This window comes from Oncorhynchus keta, chromosome 32 (genome assembly GCF_023373465.1).
Source record: "Oncorhynchus keta strain PuntledgeMale-10-30-2019 chromosome 32, Oket_V2, whole genome shotgun sequence".
In the NCBI taxonomy this organism is placed as follows: Eukaryota; Metazoa; Chordata; class Actinopteri; order Salmoniformes; family Salmonidae; genus Oncorhynchus; species Oncorhynchus keta.
The window spans coordinates 25,164,241-25,182,564 of NC_068452.1; the positions used below are offsets into that span (position 1 = coordinate 25,164,241).

At 48.8% G+C, this 18,324-nt stretch overlaps 1 protein-coding gene across 2 annotated transcripts in view; it reads right to left on the minus strand.

Moving 5' to 3' along the window:
- Window positions 1-16,534: 16,534 nt before the first annotated feature.
- Window positions 16,535-18,324, minus strand: part of LOC118380115 (noelin-2) — a 108,127-nt gene continuing 106,337 nt past the window's right edge. For both annotated transcript variants that reach the window (XM_052491037.1, XM_052491036.1), the window contains exon 6: window positions 16,535-17,519. In XM_052491037.1, the coding sequence (XP_052346997.1) occupies window positions 16,845-17,519 (675 nt within the window). In that variant the 3' untranslated portion in view covers window positions 16,535-16,844. The remainder of the gene's footprint in view (window positions 17,520-18,324) is intronic.

Genomic DNA, 18,324 nt, shown 5'->3' on the forward strand with positions numbered 1-18,324 from the left:
TCGTTTCTTTACCCATCCCTCCCGGCCCCTCCCCCACTTTCCCAGTCCTACATTCACTCCATCCAAACACACTTTGATTTGAGCTTCTTCATTGGCTTGCATGGCTCGTCTGTGTGGGCTGCCAAAACTCTCAAAGTATTGATTATGCAACAAGCACATAAACCGCTGTATCCACCGGATTCATTAATCAACCAAATGACTGGACCAATGTTCATGTTGTATTAGCATTCCATTTGCAACATCAATAAAACCTGGTGTGATTATTATGGGCAGTACAGTTTGATAGCAGTTGTAGAAGTAGTTATGTGGATTGTACATTGATTCTCTCCTCTTTGTCGAGTCTGAACCACAGAGGCAGAGAAACAGGCAGAGAAACAGGCAGAGGAACAGGCAGAGAAACAGGCAGAGAAACAGGCAGAGGAACAGGCAGAGGAACAGGCAGAGAAACAGGCAGAGAAACAGGCAGAGAAACAGGCAGAGAAACAGGCAGAGGAACAGGTAGAGAAACAGGCAGAGAAACAGGCAGAGAAACAGGCAGAGAAACAGGCAGAGAAACAGGCAGAGGAACAGGCAGAGAAACAGGCAGAGAAACAGGCAGAGAAACAGGCAGAGGAACAGGCAGAGGAACAGGCAGAGGAACAGGCAGAGGAACAGGCAGAGAAACAGGCAGAGAAACAGGCAGAGAAACAGGCAGAGAAACAGGCAGAGGAACAGGTAGAGAAACAGGCAGAGAAACAGGCAGAGAAACAGGAAGAGGAATAGACAGACAAACAGACAGACAAACAGACAGACAAACAGGCAGAGAAACAGGCAGAGGAACAGGTAGAGAAACAGGCAGAGAAACAGGCAGAGAAACAGGAAGAGAAACAGGCAGAGAAACAGGCAGAGAAACAGGCAGAGAAACAGGCAGAGAAACAGGCAGAGGAACAGGTAGAGAAACAGGTAGAGAAACAGGCAGAGAAACAGGCAGAGAAACAGGAAGAGGAATAGACAGACAAACAGACAGACAAACAGACAGACAAACAGGCAGAGGGACAGGTAGAGAAACAGGAAGAGAAACAGGCAGAGGAACAGGTAGAGAAACAGGCAGAGAAACAGGCAGAGAAACAGGTAGAGAAACAGACAGACAAACAGGCAGAGGGACAGGTAGAGAAACAGGAAGAGAAACAGGCAGAGAAACAGGTAGAGAAACAGGCAGAGAAACAGGCAGAAAAACAGGTAGAGAAACAGGAAGAGAAACAGGCAGAGGAACAGGTAGAGAAACAGGCAGAGGAACAGGTAGAGAAACAGGCAGAGAAACAGGCAGAGAAACAGGCAGAGAAACAGGCAGAGAAACAGGCAGAGAAACAGGCAGAGGAACAGGCAGAGAAACAGGCAGAGAAACAGGTAGAGAAACAGGCAGAGAAACAGGCAGAGAAACAGGCAGAGGAACAGGCAGAGAAACAGGCAGAGAAACAGGCAGAGAAACAGGCAGAGAAACAGGCAGAGAAACAGGCAGAGAAACAGGCAGAGAAACAGGCAGAGAAACAGGCAGAGAAACAGGCAGAGAAACAGGCAGAGGAACAGGCAGAGAAACAGACAGAGAAACAGACAGAGAAACAGGCAGAGAAACAGGTAGAGAAACAGACAGAGAAACAGACAGAGAAGCATCGTTTTCCTTCCATTTTCTCAAAAGGATTGTGATGTACTGTAATGTCTGCAAAAAAAGTTTGTATAAACTGGTTTATATTTAGTTTAAGTTCATTAGAATCTAGAAATCACAGCTTTGCAGAATCCAATGCATCATGTTTCAACTGTCAGGATCTGACCCATCATCACTGTTCTGTTTTTCATTCCAGTCCTTGATAATGGGCAGGTCACAAGTTGAATGATCAGCACACTACTGCCACTGCTACTGACGGCCTAATCAAAGTCTAGCTGTAAGAACCGACGCTGGAGATGAGAAGCAGATACGGAAGAGTTGAACATTTAATGTAGCACAGACAGGGAACAGGACAGGAACAGCGTCAGAACCGGGGAACACAAAGACATAAGACAATTAATACACAAGTGGGGAGCAGAGTTATAGGGGAGGTAATAACACAGGGATTGAGTCCAGGTGAGTGCAATGAATCGCTGATGCGCGGAATGTGCGTAATGACGGTGGCAGGAGTGCGTAATGACGGTGGCAGGAGTGCGTAATGACGGTGGCAGGAGTGCGTAATGACGGTGGCAGGAGTGCGTAATGACGGTGGCAGGAGTGCGTAATGACGGTGGCAGGAGTGCGTAATGACGGTGGCAGGAGTGCGTAATGTAGGGCACCCTGGCAGCATGGCGCACTCGAGCGCCCGGGAGGTGAGAGTGGAAGCAGGCGTGACACTAGCAGCAACTCTACATTAACAACTTTTAGAGAGAGCGAGAAAAAACGAGAAGGACAGAGAGATAGAGGGGGAGTCGGAGAGAGAAATTGTGTGTACAGTAAAAGAGAAAGTGAGCAAGAGGCTTGAATTTAATGTGACCTTATGCCTGCATTAAAAATTTAACCAGAGCCGTTAAAATAACAAGGAAATGCTTGGCTGTGTTTGCTGCAAGTAGGCCAGGACGATAAATCTTTCATTTTGTTCCTGGAGGACCGGTAACCACAGGTGTCCTGCTCTCCTGTCATTGCCATCGCTCTCTCTCTCTCTCTCTCTCTCTCTCTCTCTCTCTCTCTCTCTCTCTCTCTCTCTCTCTCTCTCTCTCTCTCTCTCTCTCTCTCTCCGACATGGAGTGCTACAGACTCGTTCTCCCAGAGTCCTCTCCTCTGACAGTCTGTGGCGTAACATTGTTTGAACCTCAGTGTGAGTCTGTGTTTACTGCTGCTGTTCCTCTGAAAGTCACATTCAAACCAATCAGACTGAACCAAATCAAATCAAATCAAATGTATTTATATAGCCCTTCGTACATCAGCTGATATCTCAAAGTGCTGTACAGAAACCCAGCCTAAAACCCCAAACAGCAAACAATGCAGGTGTAAAAGCACATGAATAATGAATGGGACTGGGAGCTACTGTGTGTATTCCTCTCCTTCACAGAGCTCCTGTCCCTGCACTGTTAGTTTGTTAGTCTTAGTGTTCACGATTTGCTGAATCTGTTTGTGAAAGTGTTCTCTGATGTTCCCAGACCCCCCTGCTATCTCTTGAGGTGACGCAGCAGTTTAATCAGTGGTTACAATCGCAGAAACAGGAAATTAAGATTTTCCAGCCCATTGCAGATCCTCTCTCTCCCCTTCTCCCCCATGCCCCCTCTCCCATCCCCACCCCCTCCTCTCTCCCCCTCCTCTCTCCCTCTCCCCCTCCTCTCTTCCCCTCCCCTCCCCTCACCACCCCCACTCTCCCCCCTCTCCCCACTCTCTCACTTATGTGGGCTGGAGGAGGAGAAGAGGGTAAAGTTCATGCCTTCGAGAATTGAAATAGAAAGTTTGAATTTAGATGAAGGTTATAACAACAGTAGGGGGAGAAATGCATGGTGAGGTAGAAGACAACCATGGACATTCCTCTTCCTCTCTTCACTGCTCTTAGCTTGTATGCTGCACTATGTTCCCCTCTTCTCCACACTCCTCTCTTTTTGGTATTCCTCCCCAGTCTCCTCCTCTCTCCCACTTACCAACCACTGCATAGAGCCAGTCCCCCTCTCCACCTGCTGTCTCTGCAGATGTTCTATCCCACTCTCTGTCTCTCTCTCTCCCTCCATTTCTCCCTGCTCCCCCTCTTTTTGTAGTCTTCCATTTTCTCTCTGTTTTCCCCTTTCCTCCTCATGTCCTCTTAGCGTCTTTGTTTCTCTGCGGTCTCTGGTGGAGGGTTGTAAACATAAAGCACATAACGTTCCATGTGGCCCCATGTTTTCATAGTTATTGCTCTAATGATTGCTAACCGGTTTGCTGATGTCCCACACTCTAGTCTTTTGCCCAAGGTCACCCCAGACACAAATAAAGGATGAGGAGAAACCAACTGCAAAGCCTTTTACACACACAACCCAGGGGGACCCGTCCGTCACCTCACCCCACCTGCACTGACAGACTGAAGGACGGACTGACTGGCCCCTGTTTGTTGGTTCTACCTCAGCCTGTCAGCCATTTGGTGTGTGTGTGTGTGTGTGTGTGTGTGTGTGTGTGTGTGTGTGTGTGTGTGTGTGTGTGTGTGTGTGTGTGTGTGTGTGTGTGTGTGTGTGTGTGTGTGTGTGTGTGTGTGTGTGTGTGTGTGTGTGTGTGTGTGAGAATGTGTGAGAGTGTGTGTGTGTGTGAGAATGTGTGAGAGAGTGTGTTTGTGAGAATGTGATGTGTGTGTGTGTGTGTGTGTGTGTGTGTGTGTGTGTGTGTGTGTGTGTGTGTGTGTGTGTGTGTGTGTGTGTGTGTGTGTGTGTGTGTGTGTGTGTGTGTGTGTGTGTGTGTGTGAGTGAGAGTGTGTGTGTGTGTGAGAATGTGTGAGAGAGTGTGTGTGTGTGTGAGAATGTGTGAGATAGTGTGTTTGTGAGAATGTGTGTGTGTGTGTGTGTGTGTGTGTGTGTGTGTGTGTGTGTGTGTGTGTGTGTGTGTGTGTGTGTGTGTGAGTGAGAGTGTGTGTGTGTGAGAATGTGTGAGAGAGTGTGTGTGTGTGTGTGAGAATGTGTGAGAGAGTGTGTGTGTGTGAGAATGTGTGAGAGAGTGTGTGTGTGTGAGAATGTGTGAGAGAGTGTGTGTGTGAGAATGTGTGAGAGTGTGTGTGTGTGTGTGTGTGAGAATGTGTGAGAGAGATGCAGAAGGAGAGGGAGAGAATAGAAAGAACCTCAATCAGTCATCTGTAATGACAGTTTATTTGATGTAATTGAGTTAAAGGGCTGCTACTGCTTGGACGCAGTTTTATCCACGTGCACCTGCATGCAGACATTGAGTAGAGGGAGGGGTATGATTGCTTCTGTGCATGTGCGATGCGACGGCCTGTATTTTGTCGATGGCACTGCAGTTCATTTTGCTAACCTGTGAGTCCAGCGTTTCGTCCCACCTGTTTCTTGGTGATCGCACCATGATGTCAGCTTCACAACACATGTCTCTGTCAATGCAGCCACTTGATCATCCATCCCATCCCTGTGGACACGGGACAGTGGCCAGAGCAAAATGATGGAAAGTGGGTTGTTGTTAGGGAGGGATCAGGGGAGCGAGGTGGGGAACAGGGGAGCGAGGTGGGGAACAAGGGAGTGAGGTGGGAAACAGGGGAGCGAGGTGGGGAACAGGGGAGTGAGGTGGGGAACAAGGGAGCGAGGTGGGGAACAGGGGAACGAGGTGGGGAACAGGGGAGCGAGGTGGGGAACAAGGGAGTGAGGTGGGAAACAGGGGAGTGAGGTGGGGAACAGGGGAGCGAGGTGGGGAACAGGGGAGCGAGGTGGGGAACAGGGGAGCGAGTTGGGGAACAGGGGAGCGAGTTGGGGAGCGAGGTGGGGAGTGAGGTGGGGAACAGGGGAGCGAGGTGGGGAACAGGGGAGCGAGGTGGGGAACAGGGGAGCGAGTTGGGGAACAGGGGAGCGAGGTGTGGAACAGGGGAGCGAGGTGGGGAACAGGGGAGCGAGGTGGGGAACAGGGGAGCGAGGTGGGGAACAAGGGAGTGAGGTGGGAAACAGGGGAGTGAGGTGGGGAACAGGGGAGTGAGGTGGGGAACAAGGGAGCGAGGTGGGGAACAGGGGAACGAGGTGGGGAACAGGGGAGCGAGGTGGGGAACAAGGGAGTGAGGTGGGAAACAGGGGAGGGAGGTGGGGAACAGGGGAGCGAGGTGGGGAACAGGGGAGCGAGGTGGGGAACAGGGGAGCGAGTTGGGGAACAGGGGAGCGAGTTGGGGAGCGAGGTGGGGAGTGAGGTGGGGAACAGGGGAGCGAGGTGGGGAACAGGGGAGCGAGGTGGGGAACAGGGGAGCGAGGTGGGGAACAGGGGAGCGAGTTGGGGAACAAGGGAGTGAGGTGGGAAACAGGGGAGCGAGGTGGGGAACAGGGGAGCGAGGTGGGGAACAGCGGAGCGAGGTGGGAAACAAGGGAGTGAGGTGGGAAACAGGGGAGCGAGGTGGGGAACAGGGTAGCGAGGTGGGGAACAAGGGAGCGAGGTGGGGAACAGGGGAATGAGGTGTGGAACAGGGGAGTGAGGTGGGGAACAAGGGAGTGAGGTGGGAAACAGGGGAGTGAGGTGGGGAACAGGGGAGCGAGGTGGGGAACAGGGGAGCGAGGTGGGGAACAGGGGAGCGAGGTGGGGAACAGGGGAGCGAGGTGGGGAACAGGGGAGCGAGTTGGGGAGCGAGGTGTGGAGTGAGATGGGGAACAGGGGAGCGAGGTGGGGAACAGGGGAGCGAGGTGGGGAACAGGGGAGCGAGGTGGGGAACAGGGGAGCGAGTTGGGGAACAGGGGAGCGAGGTGGGGAACAGGGGAGCGAGGTGGGGAACAGGGGAGCGAGGTGGGGAACAGGGGAGCGAGTTGGGGAACAGGGGAGCGAGGTGGGGAACAAGGGAGCGAGGTGGGGAACAAGGGAGCGAGGTGGGGAACAGGGGAGCGAGGTGGGGAACAGGGGAGCGAGGTGGGGAACAGCAGAGCGAGGTGGGGAACAAGGGAGCGAGGTGGGGAACAGGGGAGCGAGGTGGGGAACAGGGGAGCGAGGTGGGGAACAGGGGAGCGAGGTGGGGAACAAGGGAGCGAGGTGGGGAACAAGGGAGTGAGGTGGGGAACGGGGGAGCGAGGTGGGGAATGGTGGAGAGAGGTGGGGAACAAGGGAGCGAGGTGGGGAACAAGGGGCCAGCATCGACAGAGAGGTGGGGAACAGGGGAGAGAGGTGGGGAACGGGGGAGAGAGGTGGGGAACAAGGGAGTGAGGTGGGGAACAAGGGGCCAGCATCGACAGAGAGGTGGAGAACAGGGGAGCGGGGCCAGCAGGGCAAGGGAGGTCCTGTGTGGCTGGGAGCATCCTGTCGTGTCCCTGGGTGGTTGGGGTGATGGACGGCCCAGCCCGGTGGTGGCAAGGTGGGACGGGTGGTGGTGCCAGCGCTGTGCTGCAGCAGTTTACGGCCCCCGTCTGTCTCTCTCTGTCTCCTTTGCTGACAGGGCCCCTGCCGTGATGAATGTAAAATTGATAAAGGTTCATTGATATGCGTCGACTGGAGGAAAACCCATCGACTACCTCAGCAGACTCTCTCCCTTCCACCCTCCACTTGTTTGGGGGAAATGTATTTAATTACAGGATCAGTAAAGCGGCCCAGCCCTAATTTGCATATTAATGAGGCGTTGTGCGTGCCTCCTGCAATGTTTATGGGGAGTAAAGTGGAAGGAGCAGTGTTTTAAATGATCTTTACTTTGTGTATCTGTGGAGGGTGGCAGAGGTGGGGCTCTGTAGTGCGAGGGAGAGGAATCACCATTTTTCAGGAAACACTGTGGACCAATTTAGATAACCTAAGTATATTAATTAGATGGATAAGTCCCTTCCCAACCTGGACAGTTTGTGTGGGAGTTCCTGCTCATTCACACACACTGAATACAAATAATACGCACAGATATCCAAATCCAACATATAGGTTTTCTTTCTCAGAATGAGACATTTCATAAATCAATATCTAAACCGTTATTAGCTGTCAAGGATGAATGTGTTTCTTATGTATGGCTGTACGTTAAATTCCTTTTGTGAATGCATGGATATAATGAAGATTTGTGTAGCGTTTAAAATGGAATCCATATTCTTTTGTATGGGCATGAATTATACAACAACTCTGTGTGAGGAGGGAATTCACTAACCCAAAGACCGCTGAACATATTACTGTGTGTGTGTGAGAGAGAGAGAGAGAGAGAGAGAGAGAGAGAGAGAGAGAGAGAGAGAGAGAGAGAGAGAGAGAGAGAGAGAGAGAGAGAGAGCCGGCAGGCGTGTCTTTGGAAGCTTGGCCCTCTGAACTTGCTGCAATTAGTTCCATGTTTTAGTCACATACGTTATATATACAAAAGTATGTGGACACCCCTTCAAATTAGTGCATTCGGCTATATCAGCCACACCTGTTGCTGACAGGTGTATAAAATCGAGCACATATCCATGCAATTTCCATAGACAAACATTGACAGTAGAATGGCCTTACTGAATAGCTAAGTGACTTTCAACGTGGCAGCGTCATAGGATGCCAACTTTCCATCAAGTCAATTTGTCAAATTTCTGCGCTGCTAGAGTTGCCTAACTGCCCCAATGCATAGTGACAACTGTAAAGTTTGGTGGAGGAGGAAAATTGGTCTGGGGCTGTTTTTCATGGTTCGGGCTAGGTCCTTTAGCTCCAAGGAATGGAAATCTTAACGCTACTGTACAATGACATTCTAGATGACTCTGTGCTTCCAACTTTGTGGCAACAGTTTGGGAAAGGACCTTTCCTGTTTCGGCATGACAATGCCCCCGTACAAAAAGCGAGGTCCATACAGAAATGGTTTGTCGAGATCGGTGTGGAAGAACTTCACTGGCCTGCACAGAGCCATGACCTCAACCCCATTGAACACCTTTAGGATGAATTAGAACGCCGACTGCGAGCCAGGCCTAATCGCCCAACATCAGTGCCCGACCTCACTAATGCTCTTGTGGCTGAATGGAAGCAAGTCCTCACAATTTTTTTTTCCATCATCTAGTGGAAAGCCTTCCCAGACGAGTGGAAGTTGTTTTAGCAGCAAAGGGGGGGGGGGGACCAATTCCATTTTAATGCACATGATTTTGGAATAAGATGTTCGACAAGCAGGTGTCCACATACTTTTGGTCATGTAGTGTAGCTTTGTGATGTCTAAAGTGGGCCTTGGCCTGCTCCCCTCTGCACCAGAACGAACCCCTGTTGTCCTATGACAGGCAGCCTGCTTCTTTCTCATTTTTCCGTCATGGAATGAGGCTAGAGGAGGAGGCGGAAGGGAGAAGCAGAAGGAAATAGATTATCTCTCTCTCTTCTGAGATGCTTCCCCTGCCTCCTCTTCTCTTGTTATAACAGAGGGGGAGAACAGCCCCTCATCTAACTGACAGTAACTACAGCAGAAAAAGGCTTCTGATCCCTCCCGTCTCCTCACCTCAGCCCAGATTTCACTCCTCTCTCTCTCTCTCAATTCAATTCAATTCAATTCAATTCAAGGGCTTTATTGGCATGGGAAACATGTGTTAACATTGCCAAAGCAAGTGAGGTAGACAACATACAGAGGTAGACAACATACAAAGTGAATATATCTCTCTCTCTCTCCCCTGGAGCACTCCCTCCTCCCTCTCGCACCTCAAGGTTCTGTTAAAGATTTGAGCATCTGATGAGAGTTAGAGCTCGTTATTGCTCCGTCAGCGCTGTTGCGCTTTATGTTCTCTCAGTCTGTATTTATTTCACTATTGTATATGTACATTTCAATCCACACACCAACACCACGCGCCACAAAAAGAATAGACAGCTTGTTCTTGAAGAATGAATTCACTCTGTTCCTGGCTGGTGACGCATTATCTGAGAGGAAATGAGGAAAGGGGAGAAAGTGTGGGAGCGAGGACGGAGGAAGAGGGAGAGAGAGAGAGAAGAGACAGGAGGGAGGGTTTTAACATTGAAGCCCATGTATTCCTTCTGTTCCCAAATGAATGGCTGTTGATATGAGAAGAGGCTGAGACAGAGACAATAGAAGCTGAGACAGAGAAAATAGAGGATGAGACAGAGACAATAGAGGCTGAGACAGAGAAAATAGAGGATGAGACAGAGACAATAGAAGCTGAGACAGAGAAAATAGAGGATGAGACAGAGACAATAGAGGCTGAGACAGAGACAATAGAGGCTGAGACAGAGACAATAGAAGCTGAGACAGAGACAATAGAAGCTGAGACAGAGACAATAGAAGCTGAGACAGAGACAAATAGAAGCTGAGACAGAGACAACAGAACTGAGACTGAACTGCAGGATACTGAGCGTTCCATTCAGTTGAGATCCTAATGGCACTGTGAAAGTTTTAGTAAACACATGTAATGGTCATTGAGCTGACAGACGGAGGTGGTGTATACCTCCGTTAACACTAATGCTGCTGTTCTCCAGGCTACTCAGTGACTTTTATAGACCCACCTCTATATCATGTTCTAGTCTGGAGGACGTGACATCAGTCAAGGCCATGATCCCTGGAACAGGAACAAACATCAACAAGCACTGACACGAACAGCCTGCTCATCACAATATCAGCCCTGATTTACACCTGTGACACGGGCAGTGACGTAGTGGAGGAGAAACAGTGACGTAGTGGAGGAGAAACAGTGACGTAGTGGAGGAGAAACAGTGACGTAGTGGAGGAGAAACAGTGACGTAGTGGAGGAGAAACAGTGACGTAGTGGAGGAGAAACAGTGACGTAGTGGAGGAGAAACAGTGACGTAGTGGAGGAGAAACAGTGACGTAGTGGAGGAGAAACAGTGACGTAGTGGAGGAGAAACAGTGACGTAGTGGAGGAGAAACAGTGACGTAGTGGAGGAGAAAGAGTGACACACGTCACGTAAATGCCGTGTTAATACACAGACTTTTGATATTGTGAATTAAAAGCGTTTACACACTTTCCTTTATCAGCACACTGCAGGATACAGGCACCAAACCTAGAAATAAGTCCTAGTGGGGATTTAATATGGCACTTCCCGAACTGCTGTACCACATTAACCCTATCACTACCCTAGCTTCATGTCCACACCCCGGTTCAGCCCTAACTCTAACCCTATCCCTACCCTAGCTTCATGTCCACACCCTAGTTCATCCCTACCTACCCTAGCTTCATGTCCACACCCCAGTTCATCCCTACCCTAGCTTCATGTCCACACCCCGGTTCAGCCCTAACTCTAACCCTATCCCTACCCTAGCTTCATGTCCACACCCCGGTTCAGCCCTAACTCTAACCCTATCCCTACCCTAGCTTCATGTCCACACCCCGGTTCATCCCTACCCTAGCTTCATGTCCACACCCCGGTTCATCCCTACCCTAGCTTCATGTCCACACCCCGGTTCATCCCTACCCTAACTTCATGTCCACACCCCGGTTCAGCCCTAACTCTAACCCTATCCCTACCCTAGCTTCATGTCCACACCCCGGTTCATCCCTACCCTAACTTCATGTCCACACCCCGGTTCATCCCTACCCTAACTTCATGTCCACACCCCGGTTCATCCCTACCCTAGCTTCATGTCCACACCCCGGTTCAGCCCTAACTCTAACCCTATCCCTACCCTAACTTCATGTCCACACCCCGGTTCATCCCTACCCTAACTTCATGTCCACACCCCGGTTCATCCCTACCCTAACTTCATGTCCACACCCCGGTTCATCCCTACCCTAGCTTCATGTCCACACCCCGGTTCATCCCTACCCTAGCTTCATGTCCACACCCCGGTTCATCCCTACCCTAACTTCATGTCCACACCCCGGTTCATCCCTACCCTAGCTTCATGTCCACACCCCGGTTCATCCCTACCCTAACTTCATGTCCACACCCCGGTTCATCCCTACCCTAACTTCATGTCCACACCCCGGTTCATCCCTACCCCAACTTCATGTCCACACCCCGGTTCATCCCTACCCTAACTTCATGTCCACACCCCGGTTCATCCCTACCCTAGCTTCATGTCCACACCCCGGTTCATCCCTACCCTAACTTCATGTCCACACCCCGGTTCATCCCTACCCTAACTTCATGTCCACACCCCGGTTCATCCCTACCCTAACTTCATGTCCACACCCCGGTTCATCCCTACCCTAACTTCATGTCCACACCCCGGTTCATCCCTACCCTAACTTCATGTCCACACCCCGGTTCAGCCCTAACTCTAACCTTCACATTTATAATGCGCCATCTGTTATGCTTCCGTGATACAGACTGAATAGAGCCCTTCATCCTTTTCGTGTCTTGAGGCAGGTCAGGCCACATCTCCTTTTTCTACCCTAACATTAGCCCTGACCCCAGCTGCTTCCTTCCGCGGTGCAGCCGAGCCCTCTGCCCTATCCACTAACCTACAGCAGCGTAAATACAGAGGGAGATTGGGGGAGCAGGAGTCCACGTGGCCCCACCCCCATCAGCTACATTTCATGTCAAATCTTCACTGTCTCAATGAAGTGTGCCATGTCAGAACATCACAGGTGTAAAACCAAACGATCCATGGCTGTGCCCCAGAATACTGCTACAGCTTTACTGTCCTTCACAGATCCTAATTAGACTATAGAGCTGGGAGGATCGATGGCTGCTCCAAAACGCTATTAAACACACCAGTTAAAGGAGAGGGTCTCTCGGGAGACATCTTTCATTTCCATCTCTCCCTTCTGTACCTCCATATCCCTCCCCCCTCTAGGGAGAGAGTGTCCATCCAGAGTGATGAAGATACTGTAGGACAATCGGAAGAGAAGGAATATGACTGCAGTGTAACTGTGTGTATGTGTACCTCCCTCCTGCTGCCGGTTCAGTATAAGCAGGGAGGATAGAACTGATGGTTTAATTGGCTCGATATAAAGCAGCTGTCAGAGCTTGCATACCGCACTGTAAGTCTTTGTTTAACAGCAGGGAATCTTTGCTGCTTCAGACAAACGACACAGCAGCTTTATATGTATAATAGACATTTTCTTATTCTGCCCCTCCACAAGACAGATGCATGATTCATTTGACTAGGCAAGTCAGTTATTTCAATGACGGCCTAGGAACAGTGGGTTAACTGCCTGTTCAGGGGCAAGATGACAGGTTTGTACCTTCTCAGCACAGGGATTTGAACTTGCAACCTTGCGGTTACTAGTCCAACGCTCTAACCACTAGGCTACCCTGCCTCCCCATGGTGGTGGGATGGGAACGGGCTCTCACAACTCTCAGGGACCAGTGTGGATGGGACTGTTTCTCTCTCTGTCTTCTCCCCATTCAGCTCTGCCCCTCTCCTCTCCATCACACTGTCTCCCACTATTATATGAGTCAATCAGAGCGAGTGCATGCAGAGCAGAGCAGAGTAGAAATGCATGCTTATAGGCAGCTAGGATAAGCTCTGAGTGAATGAACTCTTACTATGCCACTTCATGGTTCAAACTTCTCTTCCTGGATTGCATTAACGCTAGGATCCAATCAATCACAGATAGTGGATTTTTCAGGATATCACTTTGAGAAGTGTGAAGTGTTTGATTTGCACAGCAGCATGTCCTGGATAGAGGGAGTTGACACTTGTAGAGATTGTCAGTCTGGTTGTGTGCTCTGGATCACTTTAATGAGTTGAACGCTACGGACTGGCGGTTTCTAAATCAAGCCTCCATCTCCCTCCATCCAGGACATGTTGCTATGCAGATCAAACACATTTCTGGAAAGTCACTATCTGCAATTGACTGAATCCTTGCCTGAGGCTTCCAATGGGCAGAGCCATGTTATGGACCAAAATCCTCTAATTGAAGCAGAAGTTTGTTGAAATAAAGCCTGAAAACGGTGAAATTATCCACCTTTGGGTGGATATGATTGTTTAGGAGGATGTAAGATAGAAATGATAATTTCAAGGTTTTGGAAATACATGTGTCACAGGAGGCTGTTGAGGGGAGGACGGGCTCATAATATCGTCTGGAATGGAGTAAATGGAATGGTATCAAACACATGGAAGGTTTGATTACCATTCCATTACTCCGTTCCAGCCATTACTATGAGCCCGTCCTCCCCAATTAAGGTTCCACCAACCTCCTGTGGTGTGTGTTAATATACAGTTGAAGTCGGAAGTTTACATACACCTTAGCCAAATACGTTTAAACTCAGTTGTTCACAATTCCTGACACTTCTGACCACAAATGTTCTATAGGATTGAGGTCAGGGCTTTGTGATGACCACTCCAATACCTTGACTTTGTTGTCCTTAAGCCATTTTGCCACAACTTTGGAAGTATGCTTGGGGTCATTGTCCAATTGGAAGACACATTTGCGACCAAGCTTTAACTTCCTGACTGATGTCTTGAGATGTTGCTTCAATATATCCACATAATGTTCCTTCCTCATGATGCTATATATTTTGTGAAGAGCACCAGTCCCCTCCTGCAGCAAAGCATCCCTACAACATGATACTGTCACCACCATGCTTCACGGTTGGGATAGTGTTCTTCGGCTTGCAAGCCTCCCCCCTTTTCCTCCAAACATAACGATGGTCATTATGGCCAAACACTTCTATTTTTGCTTCATCAGACCAGAGGACATTTATCAAAAAATACGATCTTTGTCGCCATGTGCAGTTGCAAACCGTAGTCTGGCTTTTTTATGGCGGTTTTGGAGCAGTGGCTTCTTCCTAGCTGAGCGGCCTTTCTGGTTATCCTGTCGATACAGGATATAGATACTTTTGTACCTGTTTCCTCCAGCATCTTCACAAGGTCCTTTGCTGTTATTCTGGGATTGATTTGCACTTTTCACAGCAAAGTACGTTAATCTCTAAGAGACAGAATGCGTCTCCTTCCTGATCGGTATGACGGCTGCATGGTCCCATGGTGTTTATACTTGCATACTATTGTTTGTACAGATGAACGTGGTACCTTCAGGCATTTGGAAATTGCTCCCAAGGATGAAGCAGACTTGTGGAGGTCTACAATTTTTTTCTGAGGTCTTGGCTGATTTCTTTTGATTTTCCCATGATGTCAAGCAAAGAGGCACTGAGTTTGAAGGTAGGTCCACAGGTACACCTCCAATTGACTCAAATGATGTCAATTAGCCTATCAGAAGCTTCTAAAGCCATGACATCATTTTCTGGAATTTTCCAAGCTGTTTAAAGGCAGTCAACTTAGTGTATGTAAACGTCTGACCCACTGGAATTGTCATACAGTGAATTATAAGTGAAATAATCTGTCTGTAAACTATTGTTGTAAAAATGACTTGTGTCATGCACAAAGTAGATGTCTTAACTGACTTGCCAAAACTATAGTTTGTTAACAAGAAATTTGTGGAGTGGTTGAAAAACAAGTTTTAATGACTCCAACCTAAGTAAATTTCAGACTTCAACTGTAGCTCTACAGTGTGTGTGTGCATATTTAAAATGGGCAACTGTTAAGATCCCAAAACTATTATTATTTCCTCCGTTTCATCACAGCTGTACGTGTCCTTCCTCTCCGCTCAACTCGGATGGATGAACAATTGGACCTTGTCATGAAACACAGCCTCTCTTAGTGGACTGTCTGGCAGGGGGTGCATCCAAAATGGCACCCTATTGCCTATAAAGTCCATTACTTTGGACCAGAGCTCTATGGGGTGCACTTTTATAGGGAACAGTGTGCCATTTCGAGCGCAGCTGGGAGTAACCATACCGTAATAAAAGCTTTTTTCTTTTTTTACATGAGACCAATACTCTGTGGGAGATACGGCCTGTGTTATCCTCCATGCTGAATTAGATTGATTTGTGTCTACGTGAAGTCTCAAAGGAAAGCTATTGAGACAGGTCCTTTGTGTTTTGAGTTCATCGTCTGAGTTTTCGTATTGTCCTGCGTTCCCACACGTCCTTCTGCTAGTGAAATGTCAGCCTTGCTCTTGTCTGTGAACTCATCGGGTCCTGGACTGCATGAAGGCTGACCAATAGAAAGGTCACCTACCAGAGAATCAGATCACCATGGTAACCCAGGGCTTCCCCTCACTACCTCATCCTCCTGTTTCTTTCTCCTGGGTCTCTTCTAAAAAGAGATCTAATTTCGTCTCAACCTGTATAAATGAATAAAATGAAAATAAAATTGTCTCTATCCAAACTCCTCTGCCTTTCAGAGATAAACCTGAAATGCCAAGGGGGATTTTAGAATATTTTGTTGGGAGTTTTGATTTTATGTGCCATTGAATGAACTGGAACACAGTGAAAAGGTCACTGTTTATGCAGGTGGTGTCATACTGAGTGTGTCTGTCTGTCCATTGTAGTGCAGCGGGGGCTGGAGAAGAGCTATGCACTTTTAATGAGACGCCAAACGCAAACAGCAACAGTTGGAGTCAGTGTTGCCTGGGACCTCAGTTCTCTGCCTCAATGCTAATGTTGTCACATTTATCTTTACAATTTTCATATCTCTCTCTCGCTCTCGCTCTCGCTCTCACACTCTCCAATTCCCTCTTTCCTTTTCATCCACACTGTTTATGACCACTCTTGTTCCTTCACAGGGTGATCACCTTGGAAACAACAACATTGAGGCTGTATTCTTTGAGATCTTCAGGTAGTGAGAGCTCAAGATGGACATGGTATTTTTAGTGTTGTTTCTTCTGTCCCGTTAGGATGATTATTGAAGGAAATGGAGCTTTCATAATGAAAATAAATTTTAAAAATGAGCTATTTCAGCTCTCAAAGAGAATACTGGTGGACGTACTCTACTCAAGAGGCAGGAGCCACAATAAAGGACAACGTTTTAAATGGTAAAGGTTGATATTTATTTCTCATCACAAATAAAAAGAACCATGCTTACTCATCACAGAAAAGAAAATCAGAAAGTCTGTATATATTTACTGACCTTGCTGTCGGAGTGTATTTTTTTTCCCGAATGAATAACAGCAGTCTATGAAGAAGATTGAAATGCTTTAAAAAAGTCCAAGCCTCCTTCCGTCCATCTGTCTGCCCCCCATAACAGCATTATAGTTTTGTTGTGTGTTCGGTCTGACTCTGCCTCCGGGTTAGCCTGGTCCCAGATCTGTGCTATCTTTCCAACACATATGGTCAATGTCACACTAGGAGTTGTCAAGACAGCACAACAGACCCGAGACCAGGCTAGCTCTGGGTGTCTCTGGAGGCTTGTGAACGGAGGACGGCTCATAGCAATGACTGGAATGGAATCAATGGAATGCTTGTTTGATATCGTTCCATTCATTCTATTCCGTCCATTACAATAGGCCCGTCCTCCGATGTAAAGTGACACCAGCCACCCCTGGTGTCTCTAGTCCCCAGCGGTCTTAACGACCTGGAACAGAGTGACGTTGTAGAGCACCTGGTGTCCGTTGTTCCAGGTGTACAGCACCCTCTCCCTGGGGTTATAGTCCATCATGGAGATGTGGGAGTACTGGTTATGGAAGGGGATGTCTGTGTACTCGTAGCTAGAGGAGTTGGTGTAGTAGGCGAAGTAGATCTTAGCCCCGGCCAGGTGGGAGTTGGTGACGTACAGCGTGCTACAGATCATGAAAGATTCTCCGGCGCTGCGCTTGGGGAACCCTGTGTCCCACGTCTGCAGCACCTCCAGGCTCTGCGGCTCCAGGCGGCTGATGACGATGTTGCCGGCGTTGGGGATGGTGGTGTAGACGGCCCACAGGCCGTTCTCGTCTGCCATCAGGTCGATGTCTGAGGAGCCTCCCCAGGAGTAGGGGAAGGTGTTGTTGTAGCCGGCCCCACTGAGACTGCGCTGCACCAGAACACTGCGGGACCTGAAGTGGTACTTGATGATGATGTTGCTCTGGTACTTGTTGTAGTACAGGGAGCCGTTGTAGACCACATGGCCGGTCCCCGCCCAGGGGTGGGGCAGCAGGTGCTGAACGAAGTTCTGGCCTTTCATGAAGTCGTTTAGGGTGCGGTACTCCAGGACACGACGACCTTTAAAGTAGCCATCCATGGACCACACCTAGAGAGACAGAGAGGGTGTAAACATAGTGATAACGTTGTGCTCCATTACATCAGAGGTGTCTGATCTTCAGGCATGGAGTGTCAGTGTGGTCTTTCTTCCTGGATAAACTGCCTACGGCGGTGCCCTGAGCAAAGTGTGTGTGTGTTCATACGAGCAAGCGTAGGTGTGTGCATTTGAGTGTGTTTGTGTGGTGTACGTGCTGTGCGTACAGTGCTATTGATCTCTTGTGTGTGTGTGCGTGCGTGTGTGTGTGGGCATGTTTAACTATTCAGAAGTCCCCACAAACAAAAATGTGACCAACCTGGGACATTTTTTTAGTCCCCACAAGGTCAAATTCTATTTCTAGGGGGTTTAGGGTTAAGATTAGAATTAGTGTTAGGGTTAGAATTACATTAAGGTTTAGGGTTAGGAGCTAGGGTTAGTTTTCTGGTTAGGGTAGGAGCTAGGGTTAGTTTTAGGGTTAGGGTTAGGAGCTAGGGTTAGTCTTAGGGTTAGGAGCTAGGGTTAGGTTTTGGGTTAAGGTTAGGTTTTTGGGTTAAAGTTAGGGTTAGGAGATAGGGTTAGATTTATGGTTAGGGTTAGGAGCTAGGGTTAGTTTTATGGTTAGGGTTAGGAGCTAGGGTTAGTTCTAGGGTTAGGGTTAGGAGCTAGGGTTAGTTTTAGGGTAAGGAGCTAGGGTTAGTTTTAGGGTTAGGAGCTAGGGTTAGGTTTAGGGTTAGGGTTAAGGGTTAGGGTTAAGGTTAGTTTTTTGGGTTAAGGTTAGGGTTAGGAGATAGGGTTAGGTTTAGGGTTAAGGTTAGGT